Here is a 24,218-nt window from a genome sequence, read left to right as displayed (position 1 = left end):
ATGAGTGTTTGTGTAAATGGGTGAGTGATTCTTGACGTAAGGTGCTTTGAGTGTCTTGAAAGTGGAAAAGTGCTGTATAAAAATGTGTGACCTTGTGACCAAATTGACATATAATGGGATATCTGTGTCTGTTTCTGTGGATAATGCGGTGGCTGTCTTGTGAATGTAGGAGCAGCTACTAGTTCTCTTTTTTAATTAAAAAAATAACATAAACAAATTTGCATTGATTAAAGGGTTAATTTGAGATCCTAATAATGCAAGGAACTCTCTGGACATCTCTCAGTTATGAAGAGGAATATTCATCCTAAATAATATTACATTTCACTAGTTTATGCATTTGATGTCGATGAATGAACAGCATGGACACTGCTTTAATAAACATTCTTTGTGCTATAAAAGAGGAATTTATATCACCCAAACAGTTGTTTTTCTGCATTAGTATGGTAGAACATTTGATGAAGGAAAAATATGAAAACGTATTTACGAGATGATTTTAAGAGAAATGTATATATAAATAAAAAGTCCAACTCCCTGCACAAGTTTTTGAGGAGAATTTTACCAGTCATAACATGGCTGCTGGGGAGTTGCACCATGGCGATGAACGCTCTAGTTTTATAATAAACATTTGGGCTGAGCAATGTGGTCGAAACACTGCGGCCACTCCTCCCACTCCTACGAGAGATCATCCGAGAGAGGCGTCTCGAGCCCCCGAGCTGACACGGAATTAATAATAATAATAATAATAATAATAATAATAATAATAATAATAATAATAATAATAATAATAATAATACAAACAAAATTAATTAATCTGTTTCGTTTAACTAGAGCTTTCATCCTTAAAATTTTTGCTTTTATCGTTTTTATTCAATTTAATTTCAATATTTTCTGATCGACTTGTAGCGTGCTTTCTACGTTGCTTTAATAATTACAATAATAATAATAATAATAATAATAATAGTAATAATGAAGAAGAAGAAGAATACATAAATACATTAATGAATAATAAATAAATAATAAATAATATAATACATCTGTTTCGTTCAATTGGAGCTTTCACCCTTAAAAATGTTGCTGAAATGATTTCTTATGTTTTTATTTTGATCATTTATTATATTTTATTTCAGGTGTTGCGTGCTTTTAAACGTGACGTGTCTTTCCTGTCAAACCGGAAGCAGCGACAGCAGCGACGTTTACATCCACCACTGCAAAACCTCGTCTGGATCAGGAATCAGATACAATAAAACAACCATGTAAGTAGTTTATAGTTTACTGAAATCTTTGTGCGTTTAATGGATGGTTTTTCCAGTGACGACTGAGCGACTTGCATGTCAATATTTATGCTGTGGTTTCAGGATGCAACAAAATACGAGCTAGCATGCTAACAGCCCTGTCATCTTTGGTGATTGTGAATGTTTATATCGTTTATATCATCTTTACTCAGTCTGTGCTTTAATGCTACAAGAAATGTTTATTTGAAGTTATGAAATTGTTCTAACTTGACGGATAATGTATTTTAAAGGTACAGTGCGCAGTGTTGGAAAGGTGACTTTTAAAATGTATTCCCTTACAGATTACAGATTACATATCCCAAAATGTAGTTTGTAACGTAATCCATTAAATTACTTAAAGTGAGTAATGTAATCTGAATACTTTGGATTACTTGATTTGCTGTAGAGAAGCAAAGACGAGGATATCTTCACATAAGATGTTTTATTTGCTAAAAGACCATGAAAAGCCCAGACTTTACTGAACCGTATTAAAAATATTATTGATAGAAGAGGAGGAAACACTGTCCACGCTGCATGATTTAGTCCTGGTTTAGTCCTGGTTTATTCCTGGTTTATTCCTGGTTTAGTCCTGGTTTAGTCCTGGTTTAGTCCCGGTTTAGACCTAGTTTAGACCTGGTTTAGTCCCGGTTTAGACCTACTTTAGACCTGGTTTTAGACCTTGTTTAGTCCTGATTTAGACCTACTTTAGACCTGGTTTTAGACCTGCTTTTAGTCCTGCTTTAGTCCTGCTTTAGTCCTGCTTTAGTCCTGCTTTAGTCCTGGTTTGGACCTGGTTTGGACCTGGTTTGGACCTGGGTTTGGACCTGGGTTTAGTCCTGGGTTTAGTCCTGGTTTAGACCTGGTTTAGTGTCCGGCAATGAGTGAAATTACCAAACAAAACAAAACAAAAAAAAAACGGAATAACCCAAAATGTGAAAACGGGAAAATACCTCCATGTAATCCATTAATTTTAACTAAGTAACTGTAATCCAATTACCACTCATTGAAACAGTAACTGTAACCAAATACAGTTACTCATAATTTGTACTCTGATTACGTAACTCCAGTACATGTAATCTGTTACTCCCCAACACTGGCAATGCGTAACTTTTCTGGTGGTGGGTCCGTCACCTTCTTGTTTCTAGATCCACAAGGGGAATTATTTAAACACACTAGCTCTCACATCACAATATAATAACAAAGAACTAAAATATAAATGGTAATAATACATTCTCAATAAGTAGCAAAAAAGAGCAAGAGACGGGTATCAAATAAGAAATAATTATATAAATGCAAATGCAAAATAGCCACTCAGTATATATCAGTAATGTATAAAATTGCAGCTTTATACAAGAGGTCATAGGAAAACGGTGAACAAAAATGATATGATGATTGACAGGAATAATATTGTTATTCTATGGAGATGTCATTGCTCTCCCTGGAATGTTCCACACTGTGACATTAAACAGCTCTGTCTTACATTTATTAAATTACAGGTGGTTTTATAGCCCAGAAATACCTCGGGACCACCTCTCCACAGATCTGATCTGTAACTTGGTCTGGTTTGGTCTCCATGAAGGTAGAAAGGTTTAATACAATACTGTGAAAAATTCCAGAAAAAGCAAAAACATCTCCATGGAGAAAAGCATTTGACGGACCCTCCACCAGAAAAGTCCCACATGTGGACAGATCTTTCTGATGATGAATAGCTCTACAAAAATATGGGCAAGCTTAGTTTCAGCGTGACCCTTTTAAAATGAAGTGACAAATAAAAGTCTGTGTTTCATATTTGCAGAATGGTTACAGACGTGCAGCTGGCCATCTTCGCCAACATGCTCGGAGTGTCTTTGTTCCTGCTGGTGGTGTTATATCACTACGTGGCTGTCAATAACCCCAAGAAGCAGGAGTAAATTTGCCATGATTTAAAAGGTAAATAAGTGCCAGCGGTAAAACTCCTCTTGTGGCTTTCAAATGGACATTGTTGCATTGAGAGGCCCATATTACGCTATATTATAATGTAGTTTCCTCATCGCAAACAGACCTCGAGTTTTGTCTTGTTTCATTCACACAATGTTTAACACACAAATCCTGCACATTTAGGCTAAGTTCTTCTCTCAAACACAGACAACTCCATATAGAAACACTCCATACACCTTCACTAGAATCATTTGGATAATTTCAGCCTTGCACTGCTTTGTGACATCACAAGGTGGAACAGAGCATTTTGAGCTTTGGAGATGTAGACAAAACACAACTCCAGGCCTGTTTTTGAGGAGATAACAGTACTCTTAACATGGCTTAAAGCTCCCAAGAGGCCATTTTGCGTAATACAGGTCCTTTTAAATTTCAGATATCTCTGGTTTCTTTGCCATTGTTCATTATCTGATATACTTCATTGTTTTATACTTCTTCTTTTGTAGTTGAAGAATGAAGAAAGATGCACCACCCTGGAAACATTCCCCTCTTCAGCCCTTTGTCCAATTAAGACAAAAATTTCTGTTAATGTTGCACATTAATTAGCATTTTTATAATAAACATGTAAACACCATTATTTCTGTTTGTCTTTGTTTGCAACAAAAACATGGATTGTATTGAATGATTTTTATTCATTTGTGGTTTTGTACAAACAGTATAATCTCTCACAACAGTACAGTGATGATGCTTTCCTTTACACACACACACACACACACACTTGTACACTCAGTAGCTCATCAAAGGCTGTGCTGCAATTATAAAAAGTACATATGAAAGTACATTTTTAATACAATCAAACTGTAGTAACTAACACTACTGAAAATCTCATTTCTTCAAAGCTACACAATAACAGTTCTATTTAATGTAGTTCTACTTTGGAAATGGGTTTTAATATCAACTTTAAAGCATGCAAAGTCCAAGCTATTAAACTCCTGTGATGTAGGAAAAACAAAAGAAATTCACTTCCTTAAATAAACTTAAATGTATTTTAACCTGTGTTACTAATAATTATTCAGACAAAAGGTGCAAATTCAAATATATTACTGTACAAAAATACATAGATATAAAATAATACCATGATAAATGACCCAGGTCCTGGTCTTTTCTTGTTCATGCTCTTTACATTTGAAAGATTTCCTCTGACGGTGTCTATCACAGACTGTAAACAGTCTATGGTCTGTGTGAAATGTGCTGCCATTTGAGATGATTCGATGGATGTGCACTAAATAACTAAATCATTTTATACTGCACTGTGTGAATATGTACACTGTACGTGTACGTGTTTCATGGAATTCCACTAAAATATATAACTTTTACTGAAAATAAAAAATAAACATCTACTTTTATAAACTTTCAAGGTAAATAAGGTAACAGGCTTTGCTTTTGGACTGGACAATTGAAAGTTACAGTGAATAAGTAAAGTGAATGGTCCTAATACCACAGTATTTATATATTACTAAAACTACTGTCATTATTTACAGTACTTTGTAAGACGTCAGCTGCATTAAGTTTAATTTGGTGCCATTGAAAACTGCAGGTTTCTACAAAAATAAAGTAATGTTTCTATCTTATTTCACTGCTGTAGAGCCACTGAAAAAGGCACTGAACATAGGCTACAGTATTGAATTGCAAAAAGGTGCAACCACCGTGACCACCTCCATCACTGCATTCACAAAGAGTAAACAAAGCCATGTATTGTACAGTAACACGTGGTCATTAGAGTTTATGGTATCTTCATTTTGATCACAGGTTTGTTCAGTTCAAGTCTATAAATAAAAGACTGTAACAGTCTATACAGTCGATGCTACAAATGCCAGAGAACACAAGTGCTAGGCTTCACCACAGAGTGTCGCTGTTTCAGTCAAGTTGAGGGTTTCTGGCAGACGCAGCAGAGAAGTCTCTTCTCCCTGTAACACAACATGGATCATAGATCAAGGACAAAAACAATGATAAAGTCACTGTTGTGTTCTGTTTATCACTGACCTCTGGTGTGATTTCATCTATTCCTTTGTTGAGATGGAGACTATTGTCAGTATTTTCCTTAATAATTGCTTTGGAGGCCAACTGTAACGCAGCCTGTTTTCCAGAAACACCTGTAGAAAATTACAGAATTAAAATGATTTAGAATGATTCAAATGAACATGTGTACACTACTATTCAATGTACCTTTCCAAAGTAATCACCCATTTTTGTTTTGCAAATTAAATGAATCAATAAAAATATGATTTCTGTTTTTTTCTTACCTGTGAGTGACAGGTGGCGCTGCAGTCCTGGCCGGAGCAGCTTCCACACCCTCAGACTGCACAGCTCCTCTTTCCCATTTGATTGACAGTTTGTGGACGGAACTTCACTCGAAGTTCTGATGGGGATCCGGCTCAGGTGAGGCTGCAGCAGTTCACACCTGAGCAGGAACAGAAGGTAAAATGTCAGGTTGTTATGTATTAAAGTGTAGGAGATTTTTTGATACATGGCTTTAGTCGTACGCACTTGCTAAATTTGATAGAGGAAAGTATGTGCTCAGGCCCCAAGTCTTTAGTCTGTGTGAGACATAAAAGTTAATAAAAGGTACAAAGATGGGTCTGGTATACTCATACTGGTTTGATAGACAGTGATATAAACTAACCTGAGAGAAGGACAGAGGCCGGCCGCTCCTCCCCACACGCCCCGAGCGCATGGGGAAGGGCATCCGTGTCAAACACACTGAACTGGGGCCCCCCACCTGGATGTCTGGACAACTTACCCCTGTGAAGCACATTCAAGCACATTCATTTAAACTTTAATAAGAAAAACACAAGGACCACAAAGAGAAACTGGAAGTAAAGAGCAGAGGAGTCCCAGGACACAAGTGTTACAAAGAGATTTTATTCCAGTGGAATAAAGACATTCAAGAAGACAAGATTTGTAAAGATAACGAGACAAACGTGAGTTCAGATGCAGAGGGTTAGCACCACATTGAAGTAACAGCACAGCTCTTATTGGAGAAATGTACAAGTGAGTGTGATGTGTACAGTACATCTCCACTGTTCGTCACCAGGTCCATCACAGTGAAAAAGATCATAACCGTACTGTCCATATGTTACACTTCATACATAATTAAATCTTTAGCCTTGTTTAGCATGACTGACCAAGTATTAATCAAAGTTTTGGGAAAATAGAGAAATAAACTGCATAAGTCAGTAGCATGACAGGCAGGTTCTGTTTTTTAGCTGTAAAAATGTTTTGGATTGGGTGAAGATGGAGCCAGTGACACCTACAGATACAGCAGGGTCTGGAGAGAAGAATGAGACTTGGGCAGTTATGCTACGAGGCAAAATGTGAATGTTTATCCATAACAACTTGTACATGAAATGGGTAATTATAATTATTACTACAGTATATGTTCACTATTTGAAACATCGATGATTAACAATGTCATGTGCTGAGGACCAGTCTCCTGAGCTGGCAAAGCTGAACTATTGTAACACTATGAGCAGAACCCTGCGTACACAGAAGGAAGGCACACCAAAAGCTACAGTCACATCTGAAGATCTGAACACACTGAGATGTTCTTCAACACTAAACTTAAACACATTTAGAGCCTCTAAAAGGCCTCAGGGTGTGTTCACACTGACAATCAACGCATCAGAGCTGGGATTTAACTGGACTGGACTGAACTCAGAACTAAACCTGGGCTAGACCAGGAACCAAATCTAAATTAGAACTCAAACTGGGCCCAAATCAGGACATGTGTGAACGCACCCTCTGTTACATAGTTGATGTACATAGTTTATAATTAGGCATGAAATGTACATAGAAAGTTGGACTTTGCTTAATTCAAATATAGAGATAAATGATATAACCACAAACAGCTTACTGCATACACTGGCCACATTCACAGAGATGGTCTTAAAATGAGAACAGAAAGCTCTGGGGTCATTTACACATTATTTACAGTGCAGTGGCAGGAGAACCAGTCACTGATTCTGATTTATTGCTTGTTGGTAAATAGCTTATAGGTGTGTTAATAGGTGTGTCTCTTAAAGAAACAGACTCTCATGTTTGGACATGAGCTCAGGGCAGTAGCTACTGTGGTCAGCACCACACTGACACTGGAATGACTCAGATAGAGGCTCATGAAGCTAAACTATAAATAAACTAAAATATTTAGAAGAGTAAAGGCCTTTCATTTGTACTTTATAAATAATTATCTTTTTAAATATGATTTAAATATCCACTAATGGTTAAATGACATCTTCAACTTGTCATAAGCCTGTTTCCACTCATGTAAATAAACACAAGGTGCACTGACCAACAAAGCTTTAACTGGCCTTTATCTGAAAACTCTCATATCAGAATCACATTCTACAGAAAAATAAAGTGCAGTGTGGAACTTTCATTTTAGTTTAGCTTATTGCAGCATGCAGCCATTTTATTCTAGACTGCCAATATATTTTAAGTAATGTTTCCACTCTCAGTAGAATTACCACATCAATTTAATCTTTTTCACCTAAATTTCAATCAGTGGATTTCAAGTTACTTTGTGTTGACCAACTCAAAGAGTCCAAAAACATGTTTTACACAGAAATGAAAAGTAAAGAGGAGACTAGCACCAGAGACGCGCTAGCACCAGAGTATGTGACCCACAGTATGTGACCCACAGTATGTGACCCTCAGTCCTGGCTGGGTGCTGCTGCAGAGTTTGCAGGAGGAGGTGGGAGGCCCTGGAGGAGCAGGGGGCTCAGTTTGGATAGAAGCCCAGGCCGAGGCAGCGCCTGTAGGGAGGGGAGCAGAGTGGACAGGCTGGGGGGCTGGAGGGTGTACAGACCTGACATACTGACGGAGCCGGGGAGAGGACAGGACCCCGGGGCGCACACAGAGGAAGACGAAGAAGAGGAAGAGGAGGGGGGAGAGTGAGGAGCGGTCGGGCGAGAGGAGGGGGCGTGGCTGTTACTGGGCGAGCGAAGAACTGGGCGGTGGTGGTGGTGGTGAGGGGGGCGTCTCTTCTCTTGAGCCTTTGAGTCTGCAGAGAGAGAGAGAGAGAGAAAGTGTCCATCACCACATTCTGTCTATGGAAATGTTACTGGTTTGCCTGAAATGTTGGCATCCTCAAACAGATGGTGCCACCAGGCCAAGTTACAGGTCAGATCTGTGGAGTGGAAACCCCGCTTACAGTGAGGATGTATGATTTTCAAGATATTTGTTTAGCTATAAAACACCTGTAATTGAACAGATCCAAACTAGATATACTGTAAGCCCTCCTGTGGAACATTTCGGGTAAAGCAATAACATCACCATGGTGACAAGCAAGTGGTCCCTCCACCAGGAAAGTTACAGAGTGCACCTTTGCAACATTATTATTATTATTAAGATCAATTGTGACTATATTCACAGCAAAATCCACACCCCTCAAATACTGTACACTAGGCCTGTCACATTTTGAATATATGCTATATCACTACAGAGATACTTACTACCAACTCTTTAGGGCTCAGATTTTATTGTATTATTAACAAAAATACCCAAAATCTCCCACTTTTACAAAAATGTACAAACGATAATTAGAGAGCTCAGAAATATAATGTTCCAGGTTTCATATATTCAACACTAAATTGATCAAGTCATTATTGTGGTTGACTGTACATGCTGAGCTGTCATGAAGCGCTGAACTGGAACAAGGAGACAGGTGAGAACAAAGCAGCCCCTAGATAATGTCATCTAAACCCTGTCATAAAGCAGAGGATAGTCTTACCGCGCACAGGGCCCAGTGTCTTGTTGCCTCCTCCTCGGGTGCTGTTGTGCTGTGGGTGGGTGGGGCGGGGAGGGGGGCACCCAAAGGTGAAGCTGGGGGAGGTGTGGATCTTTGGGGAGGGGGTCTGACTGCTGCTGCTGTGGCTGTTACACCGAACACGAGTCAGGGTGTTCTCTGATGACGAGCCTGACAGGGAGCTGGAGGGAGAAGTAAAACAGACAATCATTCTACGGTCTTATTGTTTCTATGCGGTTTTAACATCAGCAGTTCATTCAGCAAATGATACACCCATTGACTGTATAAAGAAGTGGACTAAGTGAGTGTGATGTCACCCACAGCGTTCAGCGCCGCTCAAATGAAGCTTGTGATGTTAACAGTTACAGGGACGAATTTGGAGCCAGGCACTATATTATGAATAGAATTTTTTTGACAGACAAAATAGTGGGAGAAAAAACAGGATCGTGTAGAGCGGGTTAATACAAACACATCATATTCCAATGTAAGTCATGGGTCAGTAGGAGCCCGAAGAGCCACATGCGAACTTCCTATTTGGAATGCGGTGGCTAGTGCGTTAACAGTCTACAGTCTATGGACACACCAGCTAGTTTGGTTGAAAATCATGTTTTTGTACAGGCTGTTGAAATCAAATTGAGGAAGATACAATTCTACAAATGTATTCTTAAAGAGTTAATTTAATAGTGAAATTGGATCTAACAAGTAATAACATTAAAACAGATTTAACACGTTTTTCCACTGGTATTACTTTACATCTGTCAATTTCACTGTACGGGTCCACAGTCAGTTACGTGGTTATCCTGAGGGTACAAGCCTAAAAAGTTTGGAAACATTATCTCTATTCCAAAAAATACATATAAAATATGTTTTTCCTATTGATACTTTGCAGCTAATATCAATAACATTCCCTGGGGGTGTGATGCTGTAGGCCCTGCTTTGTCTGAGGCTTTATTAGACTTTATACTGATCTTTATTTTAACATGACCAGAAAGAACTGATTTAGCTGCAGCTTACAACAGGTTAGCCAACAGTTTTTCAGTTAGTCACTCTCATTTGTTTATTGAAATGAAACACCTAAACAGTACCATGAGCACTTGTATTGTTTGCTAATGTGTGCATTGTGTCACCATGGTAACTCCTAAACATTCCAACATTAGAAACACACGTAGAACACCTCCTGCGTAATATCACTGCAAAGCATCCACATATAAACATACAAATAATATTGACTTGAGGCTTGACAGTGATTCTAAGAAGTCTATCACCGCAAACATCCATGTAGAGATGATTTAAACCTGTCTTAATGTGGACCACTGAACTCCACATACGACACCAGCAGTACGTACTTGATGAAGCTCTTTGGTGGCGTCACTTTGTTTGCGTGGTAGGGTTTGGAGGCGAGGTGAGCGTTGGTGTTGGCATTTGCATTGAGCCCCTTTGTGTTGCGGACGTATTTGAGGATCCAGGCGCGCAGGTTTGACAGAGAGCTGTGTTCAGACAGAACCAGCCGGGGCCACGGGTTACACTCCGCCATGTCCAGAGCGGAGATGGCCACCGCTCGACCCACCTGAAGCACAGACAAACACTGTATTAAAGGTGCACTGCGTAACTTTCCTGAAGGAAGATCTGTCAACTGCTTGTTTCCACAGAGATATCTTTGGTTTGTCTGGAATTTTCATCAGCACAGCATGAAACTCATCCATGTCCGTCACCTGCTTCTCTCAATGGAGATAGTGGCAGAAATGTTCCACACTTATTAATCTCTACAGAGAGAGCAGATGACACAAAAGCGCCAAGTTACATGTCAGATCTGTGGAGAGGCAGGCCCACTCACAGTAGGAAAGCAAGATTTTAGGTAATTAAAAATTCATGTTATTGAGTAAATGCAAGATAGATTTGTTTAATGCCACACCAGGACAGTCAGACAAAACAATAACATCCACCAGAATTACACAACATACCTTTAACACAAATCCTGCATATTTAGGCTGAATTCTCTCAAACAGAGAACACTCTGTTCCACCTTGTGATGTCATGTGGTAATATGTTTTTAACCTCTATACACCTTCACTAGAATCATTTGGATAATTTTAGCACTGGAATTGCCAATCTCTACTGAACTAAAGCTAAAAGTATCTTTTAGCTTGAAAACTACCACTTCATGACATCATAAGGTGGAACAGAGCATTTTGAGCTTTGGAGATGACAGACAATAAATGGTTACTCAAACATGTGTGAATGAAACAAAACACAACTCTAGTCATGTTTTTGAGGAGGTAATGTGGTGGATCCCTCTGCCACCACTCCACAGTGTTAGTATTATTTCATTTCAGTTCTATTTACATAAAGTTCATTACAGCACAGATAATTTAATTTAATTCCTTTCTTTAGACTTATATTCTAATTTGGGTGCACATGTTTTATTTAATGTAAGTCTAAATTATTACTTACTTACTTGTTCTTTTTTGTTTGAGTGGCCAGACAGAGGACCCTTGGCAGAGACCATCCACACCCAACAAAGGGAGAGCACTATTTAGTGTGTTTTACCAAGTTTGTTTAAGGTTACTTTATTATCACTTATTATTTTCTGTATTATAATTATTTGCCTTCTTGTTACTTTGATTAAGTTAGTAGTTTTACTGTATTTTCCGGACTATAAGTTGCACTTTTTTTACATGGTTTGGGTGTTTCCTGCGACTTATACTCCGGTGCGACTTACACATTAAAATTTTCAGACTGACAGCCGCGAGGGGCTCTAGTCTTGTGTGCCAGTATCTAGTACTACTATTACTCCCGCACTACTGTCACTTCGCACTCTACTGCGCCTGCCACCTGTAGAAAAAGCCGCTGTCTTGCTGCAAATAGGAAAATATGCAACCGAAAACGGTAATCGAGCAGCAGAAAGAAAGTTTGGAGCGAGCAAGAAACTTGTGCGGGACTGACGGAAAGCAGGGACGGAGAGTACAGCTTCACGGCAACCGGGCGGGTATACCATGTAACTTTCCTGGAAGTCACTGGATGAATCGAAAAATCCTCAACTTCAATGACACCGAAACCATCCTGCCAGGTTTCAGAAAGGCTGGAATAATTCTAACTGGAACTGATGCTGAGTCTGATGACAGCTACACAGAAGAGGAAGCGGCGCTCTGTTTACATCATGGGTCTATGGTTTATCTCTGGAGGTTGCGCAGAAGTGACACCGAGGATGAAGAATTGAATGGATTTAGTGATTTGGAGTGAGCTCATGAGTTTGGTAAACTTATGTTATGGTGTTTATGCTATAATTATCTGAATAACTGTTCAAATGTTACATTAACATATTAACGCCTTTTCAGTCTGTTGTTCTCTCTTTTATTGTTACTACTATAACTTGCCTTTCAAGATGAAATGTTGGTTCCTGGTCTCTGATTTTATAAAATACATTTCCCCAAAAAGTGCGGAGCTACTTATAGGTTGGAAAATACGGTAGTTAATTATTTAGTGTAATTCCCCCTCTTGTGTTCAGTTTTAGCCCTGTTCTTTGTCTGTTTGGGTTAGTCTTGTTTTGCTCAGTTTGATTTACGTTACCCCTGTGGGGCCAAGAGTCAGTGTTGTGTAATATCGGACCTTTAATGTTCACTGTAATAGCACTGTTTCATGACTCTTGTTATTGCTTTTATTGATAATTACTTGTGATTATCTGTGCTTACCTGTTCAAATATCTCTGGGGTATATTTGGGAGGGAAAGAGGGAGGAGGAGGAGGAGAGGCACGCCCACTGTCGTGACACGCCGGGGGGATGCTGTTCATCATTTTCCCTGTGTTGTAGTTGCACTCCAGAGTGTAACTGTGCAGAACACATAGTTAGCAGTTAAACTTTAACCAGAACCTAATCACAAAATCTATCAGCATTGTTACTACACAATATCATAATAGTAATTCTTACATTTATAATAGAATTTTCAAATACAGCACGTTTTCATTTTTGATTTGAGAGGTAAAAATGATGGCAGAATCCAAACTCCAGGACATAATGCAGTTTCTTAATATCCAGATAGTAGTTAATATATGGAGTCTTTAGAGTTCATGTTATACATTTTTTTAAAGGTACAAAGCACTTTCCAGAGGGTACTTGGAATGGTAAATCATCACATTTATCATTATTATACAGCGTTTTTCCACCTTCACTCAAAGCTCTTTACATCAAGGAACCACTCACCCATTCACACACACATTCACACACCAGTGTACACAGACACTGGGGGCGAGGTGGGTTAAGTGTCTTGCTGAAGGACAAACAACAGCATTAATCTGTGAGAGCTGGAATCACACCGCCAACCTGTGGGTCAGTGGATCTCACCGCTCAACCAACGACGTTTATGTTTAGAGCAGGATTTGAACCACCAACCTTTGGATCAATGGACAAACATGCTACTAACTGAGTATATTTCTTAATTTTTATATATTGGAAAGTATAATTTGTTCAAGGGTATTATTAAAGCAGTTAAATATACATAGTAATAAATGAAGTAAGAACATTAATAACACTAAGAATCACCATTATATGATTAAGGGCACACTGAAAAAGCTTTGTAAAGCCCTGCTCACCTGTGCAGCAGCCCTATGGCCTTGTGCACAGCCACTCTCCCACTGCCCTCTTTGGACTGGCCGTCCCTCTTGTCTCGAGCGTACATGTTCTTCTCTGAGAAATTACAGCCCAGGAAGTCGAAGTGGGCGGAGTTCACAGCGATCAGTCTGGGGTACAGCATGTTCTCCACCTGCAACACACAGGTCAGTGTCGGTACAGAGACATAAGGAAATTTCAATCAATCAATTTTTATTTATAGAGCTTACAACACACAAGTCAGTGCAGAGGTGTGAGTAACATTGAGCTGCCTCTGCTGGCATTCAGAGCACTTGGCCTCATGACCCTGCCTACTATAGATGACCTGGTTTAGTCCGGGAATAGACCTGGTTTAGACCTGGTTTAGATCTGGTTTAGTGTTAGAATATACCTGGTTTAGACCTGGTTTGGACCTGGTTTAGACTGAGTTTTGATCTGGTTTAGACCTGGTATAGTCCTGGTTATGTCATGTTCAATGTATAAGGCCAAACACATCACATTTCTCCACATTTTATATCCACAATCATTAAGATTAACTAGATGAATTAATTGGACACCAAGCAAAGTTGGACACCAGGCAAATAACAGCTGAAATTGTACTGTATTGTATTTGTATTTGTATTTGTATTTGTATTTGAATTGTATCTGAAAAGAACTTAGGTTAGTGGGTGTTGGATTAAAGTCTTATTGAAGTCCCAGACTTAGTTCAAACTTACATCAGAACAAACCTGGGTTCATCCTAGTCAAGTCTTTGTGGACGTTAATCCTAAATTAGTTCCAGTTTAGTTTCCAGCTTATTAATGATTTAGACCCAGTTGAATTTTATTAGGCTATCACTTTGAAGTGTAACATTTCCAGTGGAGGGTCCGCTGCCTGCTTGTCTCCATGGAAATATTATTGCTTTGTCTAGAATGTTCTACAGTATAAACTTAACCTACCTATCAAGGAATGATTGTAATTTTGAGCATTAGAAACACCCTTAATTAGTAAATGCTAGATGTATATGTTTAATGTCATACCATGAAAGATTACAGGCAAAGCAAAGCATCTCCATGGAGACAAGCAAGTTTCACAGTGCACCTTTAAGACCCCAGTCTTTTAATATTTTTGCAAATGTTTGTCAGTAAACCAAATAAATGTTTTTTTTGTTTGTTTTTTTTGCGTGAGTTAATGTACCTGCTGGCTTTCATCCGGTAGGTTATTCCCGTACATGAAACAGCCACGTTTGGAGGCGTGGCCATGCAAATCCACATAATAAGCCACGCCCCCTTCTTGAGGTGGTATCGACTCCTGCTTTTCCTCATCTTGTTTTGGTTCTTCCTCTGGACTATTTGTAACATTAGTCTCTCCGGGATTTGAAACATTTTGGTCGATCTTTTCCAAGTCCGTAGTGTTCACAGTATTTTCCTCCATCGCCATGTTGATATCTGTCTGCGGAGGAGTTGCATCTTTCTCCGCATTTCGCTGGTTCATACTGATCTCCATGTAGGTGAGGGGAGGAGGGCTCTGATTGGCTGGCGTATTGTTGGGGGGTGGGGTTTGTGGACGTGTCGGGGTGTTGCGATTGGTCGCCTGTGCTTTCTGAACGCGGTTGTGTGTGTGATGGTACAGTAACAGTGACTTGGCTGCGTAAATGGAAGGATGAAGCTCCCAGCTGGGGTTTAGATACTGTCTGTTCAGGTTTACACCCCTGGAATCAGTCCTGCAAACAAATGAAAGACAACATTAATACAAGACATTTATAAGGACATACAAAAATAATGAATTTATTCAATCAGCATAGTCTAGTTACAGCCACACTAAATCAGATTAGGACTGAACAGGCTATCCTGTGGTTGGTGGGTGAACACTCAACCTACTTTCCTCCAGTGAACTAAAACAGAACAATCTTGTTGTTTTGAGAGCAGAATTTCAGGATTAAATAAATTGCAGTTGAGCTATATTACATTTGTTCCATACATTTGATTTTTGCTTCAAGATCCTTTATTATGCTTCTTTTATTATTAGTCTGTCTACATCTCCAAAGCTCAAAATATTCTGTTTCACCTTGTGATGTCATGAAGCAGTTTATTCCCAGTTAACAGATTCTTTTACTTTTTGTTCAGTAGAAATTGGCAACTCCAGGGCTGAACTGACCCAAATGATTCTGTTGAAGGTGTGTGCAGTTTAAAAACACAGTGAAGTACAACTTTGACGACGACATCAGAACTCAGTCTAAATATGCAAGGTTTGTGTGTGAAACAAGTGTGAATGAAACAAAACACAACTCCAGGTCTGGTTTTGATGAAGAAACAATATTATAACTGATGAGAATTTGAATTTACTTTTTTTGTCCATTTTTACATGTGAGATGTGGCTAGAGTGTTGGTGGTTTGCTGTGAGCTATGTCAAGAGACTTAACAGTGACTAATAAGCTACAGCATACACTGTCCATCTACAAATTGGCTTTGTGTAAAACGATCTCTTTGAACAGGATACTGTATGACACACACACACCGGTCAGCACATGGACTGTACACGAGCTGGAGAACAGAACTACAGAACAAGATAAATGATAAAAGATGTTGAAGGCTCTCATAAAGTCAGATACACTGAGGAATTATTTGGTTAACATAATAATACAGGTCATTTATAATCAGAAGGACTAAAAAATAATAACAAGAATTAGTTTGTGATGTTTGTGTGACATTACTAGACACCTTAGTAATGCAATTATAAGAACTGTTTCAAATACAAGAATAGCAAGCTCTGACAAATATTCATTTGACAATATGCTGCAATTAAAACTAAACATAAATAATTACAGTCTGTCACCGATATGTGGATACATGATGCGATAATCGATATATAGCACATGATACTTTTAGCAACATTTCTTTGTTTAATCACTACTTTGTTTAATCACTACTTGTGCAAAGTTGATATGAAGTACATCTATTTTAATAATCAAAACAGTGAATATATAAACAGTGAATACTAGTTTCCTTCCACTAAATGAGCACTAAATGAGCAACAAAACTGTAGTGTGATCACAGAAAAAAATGCTAAGAGAAAAAAAATACTCTTTCCGATATATCGATACAGCAGCCCACAGTAACAATACTGTGTCATCAAATTTTGTCATACAAAAGAGTGATGCATTGTGGTACCTGTAGTGCCCACGGATGACCCCGTCTGGGTTGAGCAGAGGGATGAGTTTAAACACAAACATGTTTCGGAGGACGTGGGCTCGAGGGTCGTCTCCTCAGGATGAAATTCAGAAATCCATTAAACACAAAAGAGGATGGGGTCTCTCCAGGGTGCACTCTGCTGCTGAGGAAAAACACCTGCACAAACACAGAGTGGGATGGTTTTGTTAAAATGTGGTGAAATTAAAAGTAAAAATGCATTGAGAAAAGTAAAGACTAAAGTGCTTTTGTTTTAGTACACCTCAGATTCTTACTATACCACCAGCGTTTAGCTCCAGTTAAATGAAGCTCACAAGGCTAGCAGTTGTAGGAGTGAATTTGGAGCAGTTCTATATTAGGACTAGGAATTGATTTACAGGCAAAATAGTGAAACAAAAACACTAGGATCATGTAGAGCGGGTTAATACAAACCAAAACGACAAGGCTCACGGCAGTTTGAATATCTGTAGTTCATTAAGTTAAAAAACTAAACTAGTATTAATCCTTCAGTTTAATATTCTAATGTTCTGAATGCAAGTCCATTTTCTTTTGCCTGAAACGTTCCATAAAATTTACTTTACTTTCTTTACTTTACTAATATTTTAAACTTTTTCATTAAAAATGCAGATATTAAACCTTCCACCAGAAACGTTGATGCACATAGTGATCCTTCAAAGGTCACTTTTCTGGTGGAGATTTTGTCACCAGTTTCTCTCCATGGAGATATTGCCTAGAATGTTCCACAGTATGTCTGATCTTTGGAGAGGCGAGCCCACTCACAGTCAGAATGCATGTTTTAGGTCAATAAAAAAAGTTATTGAGAAAATACAAGACGGATATGTTTAATCCCATACCAGGACATTCAAGACAAAACAATAACATATCTGTGACTTTCTACCAGAAAAGTTACACAGTGCACCTTTAAACATATTTAAAGATACTCCTTATGTAGTTTAGAGTATAAGGTAGGCTGCAGGTACCTTTTTGCCTGCAAATCGGTGTGCTCTGGGTGTATTTGTGTCTGGGAACAGATGGGGCAGGCGTGGCTCTCTCTCATCCATCATCCCAGTGCAGTTTGTCACAGTGAGCAGGTCCACTCTGTGCCCGTCCAGAGAGTGGCACAGCAGCTCACGGTGGTAGTACACACTGCCTGGGGGACTGCACACAACAACACAAGAGGTCAGAGGAAGAACTGGTGTATATGCTTTTATAACTCGACAGTGCTTCCATGCCGTGAACAAACAACTTGTGAAATTGATGTAAATTATGCAACCCACTTATATGGACTTCTATATAGAATTCTGGAATGGAGGCAAAGTGAAGCAGACATATAATATTTTCAATGAATAACTGATTTTAACAGATCAGAATGCAAATTATTTTATGATATTATAACAAAAAAGAGACTTTCCAATTTCCAATTTAGAATTTCCAAGCTACAAATATTAGTTAAGAATAGAAATAGAGAAGCCTTTGTTAAGAAGGACGGAAAAATAAAATGTTTTAACCTCAAAATATAATGATACAATTACATTAAAGTAATATAATTCCAATAAAACACATTTTAAATAGACAGTATAGTTTAAATAGCTGCAACAAATACATAGCAGAATGAAGCAATAATTAGCCATAGGACTGAAGAGTAATTATAGTGACAGGCCTACATACTAGGACCAAAGTCTTTTTCTTTCCCTTTCTTTCTACATGGGAGAGAGCGGATACATTTGACAAAAAATAAGTACAGAAAAGATAATAGAAAATCAGCAGCAACAAAACAATTACATAGTAGATCGTAACAGACAAATACAAATATAACACCCCTGAAGAGAGCTCAACCAAAATAGTGCTCCTCGTGTACCCTAACAATTATCCCCAATCTCATCCCTCCCACTCTCCCAGGACCCTTTGAACTTTATGCGAGTGTCTTTCCATATAAAAAAGTGTGAATACTGAAGCGGTACCTGCTTGGACTGAGCTGAGCAGCGTTGGGGTAACTGTGGTCAAGCTGCTGGAGCATGTCCTGGCATTCAGAGTAAGAGAACGGATAACAGAAAGAGAAGAAGGTCGTGGCTCCCTTCACCTCTAATATCCGATGAGTGAATGAGAGGATGAACTGGTTATCCACAATCTGTTAAAAAAGACAAACCAGAGAGTTAAATATTGTAAATAAAGTGACAGATTAGAGTGGAAATTTCAAAGTAATTGGTAATGGTTATTTAAAGTTTTGCTGAAAGGTCAAATATTTTACACTAAACTGACTCTTTTAAGTCATGTTAGAATGCTGCTACCTCCTCAAAAACAGACCTGGAGTTGTGTTTTGTTTCATTCACACAAGTTTGAGTAACCCTATTATAAGTCTGCCTACATCTCCAAAGCTCAAAATGCTGTGTTCCACCTTGTGATGTCATGATGAGGTAGTTTTCAAGGTAACAGCTTGCCTTTACATTCAGTTCAGCAGAGATTAGCAATTCCAAGGCTTATCCAAATGATTCTAGTGAAATTGTGTGGAGTTTAAAAACACACTGAAGCACTTCCTGTATTACCAGATGACATCACAAGGTGGAACAGTGTTTTCAGTTTGAGAGAACAACTGAGCCTAACTATGAAGGGTTTGTGTGTTAGACATGACATGTGTAAAATGAAAACTCCAGGTATGTTTTGATGAGAAAACATTACAACATAGATCTGAAAATAGTGCAATATAGGCCCATTAAACATTGTAAAATAAATTATATTTTCTCTAACCCAACATTTAAAATAAAAGTGGTGCTTTAAAATTTTGCTTAAATTCATTCCCCATTTTGATACATGTTGGTGACGACTGGTGATTTTATTTCCTGGTTGGCAGCAGAGGTGACTTAAGTAAAGGTAATTTCATACCTGTTACTAAGCAACCATACTGTAAACATGGACCACAACTGTTTTTTCCCCCCAACTTATCTTTACATACTCAAATTTGACACAATAAATCTATGAGAAATATTTACTACAGTCACAATATGTAATAATTAAGAAAGTAATAATTTAAATATAACATGAAAACCTATGCACAGATTTAAAAGTAGACCCACACCTCAGTAGCGGGCCTGTCTCGTATCCTCTCCCAGCGCGTCTTTCCAGGCACAGTGCGTACAAACGGAGCCATGCCCTGACTGTAGAGCTTCCTCTGGTTGTTCATGTTCATCACATTGATCTTCAGTAACTTTCCAGATGATACTCCACGCACACTGAAATAAAACCATGACCTGAAACACACAAGAGAGAGATGTTTTATTATTGGGATGATAAAACCTGGATTTTATGTTTATTACAGTGCAATATAAGCATGTGCAATGAAACAGTTATAATAATAGGTATCATTATAGCATAGTAATAGGAGGGGTATTTTTAAGGTTTTAAGGTTTAAGTGTTTTACAAAATTTACACGCTCACACACCAATGTACACAGACACTGGGGGCAAAATTTCTTGCCCACGGGAAAAACAGTATTCATCTGTGGGAGCTGGAATTGCACCATCTAACCACTAAACCAATGAGCGGGATTCGAACCACCAACTTTCAGATCAGTGGACAAACACTGCCACCTGAGCTACCCATGATTTAATTTATACTGTATTTCTGATTTTGTGTTTTCAGTGTTTTTTGACTAAACAATTGCATCAGGGGTATTATCACTTACCACATAGCTGGGAATATTTTATGAAAAGTCAATGGGAAAAATTTATGGGAAATTTCTTTCTGAAACCTTGGTTGGTTTTGAAGTGTACAATAGGTTTGGGCAGTAATACGGTATTACAGTATCCCGCAGTATCAAAAAGTAGCAACAGTATTAGTTTCATTACCATCATTTAAAAAATTTGCAGCGCATAAGGACCTAATATAATATTATAATTCATTGACACCTAAATGTGTTAGCACAGCACAAATGAATGTGTGGTTGTATTAACAATTTAATGTTAATCACAATTTAAAACTAATAGCATCTATAATGTTTCTTTTAACTGCGTGGGGAGATGACATTGTATTAGTTTCATTCCGTTGTCACATCACAAAAAGTACTAGTACTTCTACAATTTGGCAGCATTTTGGAATCAAGCGTACATTTGTTTACGTTTTACAGAAATTAAACTTAAAACCGCATGGCTCATTTGCATAAACTATAAAGGGCTGATATGTGTTCTTTCTGCAACAGAGTCTGTTCTGTGTTTCTATCACATTAGAAAGAGATGGTTCATGTGAAACCTTTCAGTGACTATATGTCTGCAGGTTATATGCATAGACTGTACAGCGGTGCGGCTTCGTAGCTTAACATTTTGGTAACACGTATACCCCAGCAAAATCCTGAGAAGGATTAACGCCATCAAAATTTAGATACTGCCCAGCCCTAGTGTACTGGACAACTGAGCTCTATGTCCCACAATATTAACTGATAAAACTTTAGTGCTCCTTGTTTTAACCACATATTACTTCTTGTAATGCTTCTTGACCTGTTTCCATTCTCGTGCTCCGTGCCGGCACAGTCTGGCTGTGTCCACACGTTGAACTCGTAATCGGGGGCGGGGCTTGGTCCTGACACTGCGCTCCCATTGGACGAGGAGTCTGAGGGGGGACTGGGGCTGCTCTTGTCCACCTTCTCCACACGCCCTAGGTTCCCCGAGTCAAACTTCGAACTAAATACGATACTCCCAAAACGAGTCTCCATGGCAATGCCCACTCTTCTGTCTTTTTACAGCAGATCCTTTGTGGAACAGGATGATCTTACAGGGAATCCTAATACTGTGGAAAAGATGAAAAAATATTAATAAAACTTCTTAACAGAACACCATTTATTTTGTATTTACAGTATTTGCATAAATGTCTGTAATCTCTAGGTGCTTTTAAATACATTAGAAGTTTTTTTTTCGATTGTCAGTCAACACAATTCACAAACTTTGCTTCTTTGATATTGTGCAACATAGAATAACAGTCAAATATAAACTATGATAAAATACATGAATGCAGAATAATAATATATAATACATAAAGTAAGAGTGATTTCTATTGGACGCATTACAGAGGTTATGGTTAGTTTGAAATTTGAATTCATCAATATTTTTTCACTCCGTTCATAAACTACTCATTTTTTCCAGCATAAATATGTTCTTGCATGGTCAAAGTCTGTTATATGTTCCTTTAAGCCGTGTTAGAATGCTGTTACCTCCTCAAAAATAGACATACTGAGTTGTGTTTTATCTCATACACATTTACGTAATCTTTTTATATTAGTCTCCATAGCTCAAAATGCTCAATTCCACTTTGTGATGTCATGAAGGGTTATTTTAATTAAATAACAGCTACCTTTTAAATTTAATTCAGTAGAGATTAGAAATTCCAGGGCTGAAATTACCCAAATAATTCTAATAAAGGTCTATGGAGTTTAAAAACACAATGGAGCACTGCCTGTATTACCACATGACATCACAAGTTGGAACAGGTGGAGTGTTTTCAGTCTGAGAGAAGAACTCAGTCTAAATCTGCAGGGTTTGTGTGTTAATCGTGTGAGTGAAACAAAACACAACTCCAGGTCTGTTTGTGATGAGGAAACTACATAGAACACAGATCAGAAAATAGCGTCATATGTGCCCTTTAAGTAAAAAGTAATAGTCTCTGATATATGTATATTTGTAACAATGCTGAATCAAATCCATTTAAAGCTAAAAAAAAAAAAAAACTACAGTAAATGTATGTGTATGACAGCGCCATGCCGTGGCAGTTGAACAGAATACATAAACGGTACACATTAAAAGAAAGATGTATACTTTGAGACGTTTAGCGAACTAACTCTGTGTTTGATCAGAGTTAGCTAGTGGATAATGGTAATATTAGGCTGTTATAACATTATTAGCTTTACACAGATTTTAGGCTCTGTACGAGGGCAAAGGTCTGCGTGGTATAACATGGCAACAACAACAACAGCTGATCGGCGTACAGCCATGTCTGCCCTGCTCCAAAAACACATCATATCTGCAACGATTTATTAAAATAAAGTCTCTTTTACCCATTATCAAACTGTAATACCCAGATAGTACCGCGGTGTTTCCGTTTCAGCCGTTAGCCCGTGCCTTTTTAAGCTACAGAGGCTACCTTAGCTTCCGAGGCTAGCACTCATCTTTTCGCCACAAACCTCGCGCAAATCCAACGCCCCTACGATGTTTAAACAGCATTTGTGATTTTGCAACAATTTCACGACTAAAACCGCGAATTGAAATAGTATGCATACGTTTCTTACGCTGTTATTTCTGCAGGAGGTCCATATTTCTGTGCACGGAGCGTCTCTCCTCTCGGTTCATTCAGTGTCTGTCTCCTGTAAAACGAGAATGGATTGTTCTGGTCAGAGTTACGTCCACTACGCACGTTTTAGGAGGGCTTTTACGAATTACACTCTAATGAATGCATAATCCAGCATAAAATACAAAATACAAAATTCATACACATACAAAAACAAAATAATACCTACAAAATCATGTATACCCTGATTATTAGCCCAATAACAGTCTCATTCATTATAATTACCATTACTTCACATTGTTGGTGTCCTTAATTTTCTTACCATTGTTGAGATCCTTTTGTATTATTGCAAATGATGATAGTTATGTTACCAAGTTGTAACAGTGACTCTTTGTCCTCACTTCAAATAGTTTATATGGTCTAATGTAAATGTCTGAAGAATGCAAAAGAAAGCTCATTATGTTAAATTATAAGAGGGGGTGGGAATAAATACATTTACTTCTTCTTACGCCTTTTTGGGTACATTTTTGTGTTGTTATTTCTGTTATGATTGCACTAATGCCACATGGATAATACTCCTACTTCCATTGTAAAAGAAGGTAAATTGCTTACTTGAACAAAAATAAATGCATAAATAAAATAAACATGCAAAATATTACATTACAGTAGGATACAATTTTAGGCCTCAATTTAGGATAGATGACAACTGATAATTTAGCTAATAAAGCTTGACATGGTAACTAAATTAAAGGTGCACTGTGTAACTTTTTTGGAGTGGGGTCCATCATCTGCTTGCTTCCATGGAGATGGCCATCTTTAACTCAAATGCAGTGGTATGACATTAAATATATCCTTCTTCTGTAATCTCATTCAGGACCAGTGGGCTTATAACAAGAATCTTGCAATTATCACATTTATTAGAGTTTGAATATCTTTTGGTGGCCTCTGGTGGTAGAAATGCAAAACTAGATCATGTATGCAAATACATTTATTATCTTGACCCGAATTTAAAAATAAATAAAATAAAAATAGAACTGGAATAATTAAAGTCAAGTTAAATAGTTAGAATAAGGGGCTATTCAAAAACAACATACAAAAGTAAACACTGATTATGCTGTTAGCTGCTTAATGTCTTGCTTAATGCTTGTTTAGGTCAAGTTTAGGTTGCAGTACTTGACACGTCTTACTATCGGA

At 38.1% G+C, this 24,218-nt stretch overlaps 2 protein-coding genes across 2 annotated transcripts; one reads left to right on the top strand and one right to left on the bottom strand.

Annotated features, from left to right (window-relative positions):
* Positions 1-1,105: 1,105 nt before the first annotated feature.
* ost4 (oligosaccharyltransferase complex subunit 4 (non-catalytic)) lies at positions 1,106-3,819 on the top strand. The gene is made up of 3 exons (XM_020939969.2): positions 1,106-1,253; positions 3,067-3,200; positions 3,692-3,819. Exon 2 carries the CDS (start codon positions 3,068-3,070, stop codon positions 3,179-3,181), a length of 114 nt encoding a protein of 37 aa, XP_020795628.1. The 5' UTR covers positions 1,106-1,253; position 3,067; the 3' UTR covers positions 3,182-3,200; positions 3,692-3,819.
* Positions 3,820-3,867: 48 nt separating this feature from the next.
* Positions 3,868-23,096, bottom strand: agbl5 (AGBL carboxypeptidase 5). Its single transcript, XM_055149648.1, is given in 18 exon segments — positions 3,868-5,152; positions 5,229-5,338; positions 5,489-5,646; positions 5,733-5,782; positions 5,869-5,987; positions 8,050-8,244; positions 8,974-9,170; positions 10,335-10,555; positions 12,678-12,813; positions 13,575-13,744; positions 14,767-15,292; positions 16,740-16,832; positions 16,834-16,916; positions 17,738-17,915; positions 18,719-18,885; positions 19,831-20,002; positions 21,245-21,533; positions 23,017-23,096. Coding segments are annotated over 17 exon segments (2,868 nt in total). The 5' UTR covers positions 21,460-21,533; positions 23,017-23,096; the 3' UTR covers positions 3,868-5,074.
* Positions 23,097-24,218: the final 1,122 nt, after the last annotated feature.

The sequence above is a fragment of the Boleophthalmus pectinirostris genome, unplaced genomic scaffold, assembly GCF_026225935.1.
Source record: "Boleophthalmus pectinirostris isolate CB_2022bp ecotype Guang Dong unplaced genomic scaffold, ASM2622593v1 HiC_scaffold_13, whole genome shotgun sequence".
In the NCBI taxonomy this organism is placed as follows: Eukaryota; Metazoa; Chordata; class Actinopteri; order Gobiiformes; family Gobiidae; genus Boleophthalmus; species Boleophthalmus pectinirostris.
The sequence above is the reverse complement of the archived record's forward strand: the minus strand, read 5'-3'. Positions and strand labels throughout refer to the sequence as shown.